A 5,942-nucleotide genomic window follows, 5' to 3' on the forward strand; every position below is an offset into this window, starting at 1 on the left:
CAACTGTCAGTAATAATTAGTTTTCTCGTTTAAATTATTGATATAATTAAATTAATGATGAATTTACGCGTTGTATTTGAAGTTCTTTTGATGTCAGTCAACATTTCTATTACAATATTTCTTCATATTTACTCTTTGAAAATGTTCATTTGTAAAATGTTTTTGACAACTGTCAGTAATAATTAGTTTTCTCGTTTAAATTATTGCGCACGAGTGAGTCCATGTTCTCTCTTTAGCAAGAAGCTAGTTGAAATAGACACCGTGGATACAGGCAAAGCAATGCCGAATATATTGTGAAGCAGATCCCATTTTTATATCTTTCTTGCCAGAGTTGTATGATAATATAGAATTTTGTGTGCGATTTCTAAAGTCAGGTTTTGTAGTAAAGTTGAAATTCACAAACATTTTGGAACTGAGTATTTTAATCATTTTTGATAGACTTTATATATAAACACGATTTAGACAAAAACAGAATTAAAACCATTAAACATTACCGAATAACAGGTTATTGTATGTACATGTCTGTCGATCGCTGAACATTTTTTCTTCTTTCCTTTTCATTTTCTATTTATACATGAATGAAATAATTATGATAATGAGAGATTATAAAGTTTACTACGAAACATATTGTTGGGTCTTCCTCTACGACGCGTTGCCGTATTCAAGATACGCGCTTGCAATTGATAGATAAGCTATCTAATCAAATCACTTCCTTGCCCTTTTTCTCTTAATAAAATGAATATAAAATACGACATAATATCAACATAATTATAAAACTCTCCTGTTTGTTAGAATTTATAAAGTTGAATTTAACTTGAAAGTAGAATGCGACACTTTGCAAACTTGAAAACTGGCATGTGAAAAATTGACCATATTACAGATTAGAATCTGTTGATTATATTCCAATAGTTCCAGCCATTTTTTTGTACACATGACGTCAAAGTTGACCATCAAAGCCTGTTTTGGAACCACGTCGTTGCGTAAAAAACTCTTAAAATTATTTCAGGATTCTTTTTAATAATCGGCTTTAAAGCCGAAAAATGTGGCTAAACTGAACGTCAAATTTTACACAAAATTGACAATATTCTTTCCATTTTAAAAACATTTTTGGCGTAAAACGTTAAATTTTATATCAGCATAAATAGAATCGAATATTGTAGAATTTATGATATTATGTCCGCCTATGGCGATGTGATACACATAAACGTTGCCAATGATACACATCGACGTCAAGTTCAAAAACCGGGCTTTGATGATCAACTTTTACGTCATGTGTTTAACAAAATTGCCTAAAACTATCGCAATAAAATCAGCGGAATCTAATCTGAAATATGATCAACTTTTCACATTCGAATTCTCAAGACGCCTTTCGAAAGTTCGCAAAGTGCCGCGTTCTACCTTAAATGGTTTTAAGTGGAGATTATTTTAAACACCATGGTGGACTAGTGAAATTGCTTATTTGACATCAACTTTGCTCTCATTCTTCATCTGAATGATGAAATTTAATATTGATCAGAATGTAAATAAAAATAAAAACTTTTTGATATAATTACCGAGAACATTTCACGCTTATTGTGAAACGAACACTAAATGACATCAGAATGGGCGCCACAAGTTTGAATTTGACGTCACGTCAGGTTACATCGTCAATCAATTGTAATTTTAACATTTTAACTACATGTATATAACTAACTTTTTGAAAAAAAAAGAAAAATATGCCTAGATATACGGACGCCAGAGTAAACAGGACATTAATATCAATTATTTTACTATAATATTTAACGAAAAATGAAACTTTCAAATTTCGAAGGAAAGACTATATGTGTGTGCTGGTATATATGAACGGTTTATGCATTTGAAGAAAGCCTTAATATCAGAAGTATTCAGTCTATGCATCGTCTGTAGTATCCTAATATTTGTTCAATGTTGTTAACTTAACTGGATTATCGGACTATTATAATTGTGCGATTTGCAATATTCTAAAATCAGATACGAATTGCCCATAACAACGATGAGAAGTAGTTGACCTAGTTCGAAGTGTCAATAAATCTGGTCCGAAAAGTCCGGCAAATCTGGTCTATAGTGTAAAGTATCCTAATTCAAAATCTTGAGCATGCAACAATTTTTTTTATTCTTGACAGAAATACTGAGAAAAACATTTGAAGATCTACGGAATAATTTTACTACTGATATGGAGAAAGGGAAGAAGATGTTAACAGAACTTTCAGGTAAGATAAAAGTACATCAGTACATAAATCAAGTATTGTCCTATTTAAATGTTAAAGTTTGTTTGTCATAATATATTCAAACAAATCATTAAAGATAATTTAAATGTATAAATAATATAAAATTATAAATTAGAATTAAACTGTGTTTATTTGTTCTGTTGCCTTTTGGTTAATATTATTTTCGTTTTTTAGTTGAGTTCAAACAAAGACATTCTTTTGTGTTGGTATTATTATTTGAAATTTATTCTCATGTTTCCCTAATTCATATTTTATCCATCTTAATGTAAGTCATTGCAGATGCAAGAACAAACAACACCCGTTCAAAATTTTTCTTAAATATTTTCTCCGACTTTCGTTATTTACAGAAAACCTTAAAAAGCCTTCAGTTGCATTCTTTGCACACAATGTGGTAGACCTAAAGCTTGACAGAACAGACAAGATCATCATATTTACCACAGCAACGACCAATGAAGGATCAGGATATGACACTTCCACTGGAATCTTCACAGCACCTGTCGGGGGATTGTACCAATTTGTTGTTAATTATTGTGCATACTACAAGCAACATTCACCTCTTGCTTTGGTGCTATCAGGAAACGTGATTGCTCGGTCGTCAAATTACGATGCAAACTACTATACTTGCAGCTCCTTTTATGCAGTTATAAGAGTGAAATCGTCGGAAAAGATATGGGTTAAATGTTTGTCTGGCTCATCTGGTTATGCTTTATATAAAGGTGGTTGGTTTATGAACTCCTTCAGTGGAATTCTTATCAACAAATAATAAGAGGATATTTTTTCATTTGAGTGAAATATGGAATATATTTTCACGAAACATGATAAATTGCCACATATTTTCACGAGCCTGGACGGCGAGTGAAAATATGTGGCATTTTATCATGTTTCGTGAAAATATATTCCATTTGTGACGTCACGTAAACAACTCTTTAAACGTCTGTACAGCGTTAATGACTAAATTAAAGATATTGGTGTTCGGATTTGTTTTCTTAGACCATTTTCTATCAAATTAGATAGTTTTCAACACAAAATTCAACAAAAAATTGCTTTTTATCAGCTTTTTAAACAAATTGGAGAAAGAAGTCCCTTAAAATAAATATGAGTTTTGACTCCGCCCACTTTCATATTTCGTATCCATTTATTCAGGAAATAGACATAAACACATACAATGTTATCACATACATCAACTTGCATTCATATAAAAACACACACATAAATGCAACAAAAATAATTATCAGATTAATTAATGAGTATGTTCTATGTTACCCTAGGATTGCCCATTAAGCTAAACGCTTATTTGCAATGGGGTCCATTTACTGTAAAATTATCACATTAACTTACATAATAATAAATGAATTATAAAGAAGTTAAAATAAATGACAATTTTTGAAAAAATGTTCAACAATGAAGATACATTTTTCAATATAATAGTACATTGTACACATACAAAATGAAATAAATTTCGTTTAAAATAAAATATTATCAAGTACAACATAAACATGTTACAAAACCTTATCATAAGTTACACATCAAGTTAATAATAAATAAACATATTATTCACTTGTTTATCATTTTCATTACTTAAAAAATGTTTTACTTTCGTTTTAAATGTTTGGATATTGTCGATTGACCTAATGATGTCTGGTAAAGAATTCCAGTCTTTTTGGCATTGTGGAAAAATGTATATATAACATGAGAATCATTTTGAGACAAAACAAAATTAGAATTACTAGATCTTAAATTGGATATTCTACATACCTTAAACAATTCCTTTAAATAACAAGGGCTTTGTTGTAATAAACTTTATAAATGTGGTTGAGTCTTAACTGTCTAACTCTATCATTAACATTTAATACTTTAAGATCAGACAGAACCTTATTTGTCACCGAAGTCCTAGGGGTATAGTCTTTTATAAAGCGCATAACCTTATTTTAAGCTACTTGAAGTTTGTGCTTCAGTGACTTACTCAGTCCTTCGTACCAAGAAGATGAAGAATAATCAAAGTGGCACAGCAAAAGGTCAGGACATAACTGTTTCTTTATTTCTTCCGTTAAACAATTTTTTTAACGGTATAGAAAATGTAATCTTCCATTCCATTCCATTGAAAGAGTGCTCTTGACAATTTTATCTCCTGATATGTAACAATCGATATTCAAACCAAGATATTTATATTTCATATTTATTTTTTACAAATATGAAATATATTTGACTGATATAGCTCCATATTTCAAGGGTAAAATTAAATAAATCATTTATAACTAATATTCACATAGCAAACTGTTTAAATACATACGTATCTGAATTTTCAAATAAGCTTGAAATTGATATAAATGATAACATTCTATGCTTAGAACTAATCGCTTAAAGAGATATCTTGTAATTTTGGTTTTCGAGCAAGATGGGTCAGCCAGAATGGTCCTCGATATTTCCCGTGAATACTGTTAATGAGTAAATCTAAATATAGTTTCGCATTTTCAAAACTCGTACAAGGCTGATAAATTTATCTTCAACAAATTTAAATTATACGTCATATTATAATGTAGATTCGTACCATCACATAAAAATATATATAATATATTATACGCATTTTTCTCAATATAGTAACGTAATTTATATTCGTTAATACAAAATAATGGCAATGAAAATGAAATTGTCTGAAATCAGTTTCTGTAACAATGTTTATTGTCATTAACTTTGTACATCAGTAGTTATGTTTAACACATATATGAATGAAATAATTTGTAAAAAATAAGCATAATTTTGAAAAGTGCATTTATCGGTAAAGTAAATACTATCATTATTAATAAAGGTTAGTTAAAAAAGAGTCGCAACAAAATACATAAAATCCAAGACATTTACCATGTAAATGTTCTGCGTATGTTATGAGGATATTTATTCGTTTAAATGGCTATGGGATATATTTTCACGAAATATGATAACATTTCATGTATTTTCAAAATTAGATGTGTGATCAACTGTGTTAGAATAGTGTTTTTGTTTTCACCAGTACATGTTTTTGTATAATATATATCATAATAACATATATAAGCTTTTCTCGCAAACGTTAAATAGTGTTGTTTTTTGTTTGTTTTGATTGTTGTTTTTTTTTTTTGGGGGGGGGTTGTTTTTTTGTTTAGTAGAAAAATTGTTAGGAAATATAAGATTCCTGGTACTTATTGTTGGGTTTACCTTACAGTTTAAGGTGATTTATGCGTCTGAGCTTAGAAATGAATCTTAAGGTCCTTGTACCATTATTGTTGTGTGATTTATCTTTCATAGCAAAAATAAGTAAATCCGTGATAGAAGTTGAAATGAAATTGACGCTGTACACTTCAAAAATTTAAAAAATCTGAAGAATTCCGCTGAGACCAATATTATTTCGCACTCTAGAATTGTTTTTACAGAGTCGTGAATGTCGCAAGCACAATAGAAAATTGAAATAATTCATTCGTGAACGTTATTGGCGATTTCGTTATTTTTGTCAAAATATGTAACTCAGAAAGTTCTTGTATAAAATAAACTGAGTTTGTCCCAATGTAAAACAACAAGAAAAGCATTGATACAAAGAATCAAAGGGCGTCCATGCAATAAATGTAGCAAGTGAAGATGAACTAGTAGACATCTGATGACCAGATATTCTTATAAACTTTTAAATGGTTAATTGCTTTATACCAGGATTGTGAATGGGCGGACAAAAGA

General features: G+C 29.6%; 1 protein-coding gene across 1 annotated transcript; it reads left to right on the plus strand.

The window, feature by feature from the left end:
• The first annotated feature begins 2,145 nt into the window (after positions 1-2,145).
• LOC132734896 (collagen alpha-2(VIII) chain-like) lies at positions 2,146-5,259 on the plus strand. The gene is made up of 2 exons (XM_060721764.1): positions 2,146-2,228; positions 2,594-5,259. Exons 1-2 carry the CDS (start codon positions 2,192-2,194, stop codon positions 3,007-3,009), a joined length of 453 nt encoding a protein of 150 aa, XP_060577747.1. The 5' UTR covers positions 2,146-2,191; the 3' UTR covers positions 3,010-5,259.
• The last annotated feature ends 683 nt before the right edge of the window (positions 5,260-5,942 follow it).

This window comes from Ruditapes philippinarum, unplaced genomic scaffold (genome assembly GCF_026571515.1).
Source record: "Ruditapes philippinarum isolate M1 unplaced genomic scaffold, ASM2657151v2 ctg10467_1_1_1_1, whole genome shotgun sequence".
NCBI lineage: Eukaryota > Metazoa > Mollusca > Bivalvia > Venerida > Veneridae > Ruditapes > Ruditapes philippinarum.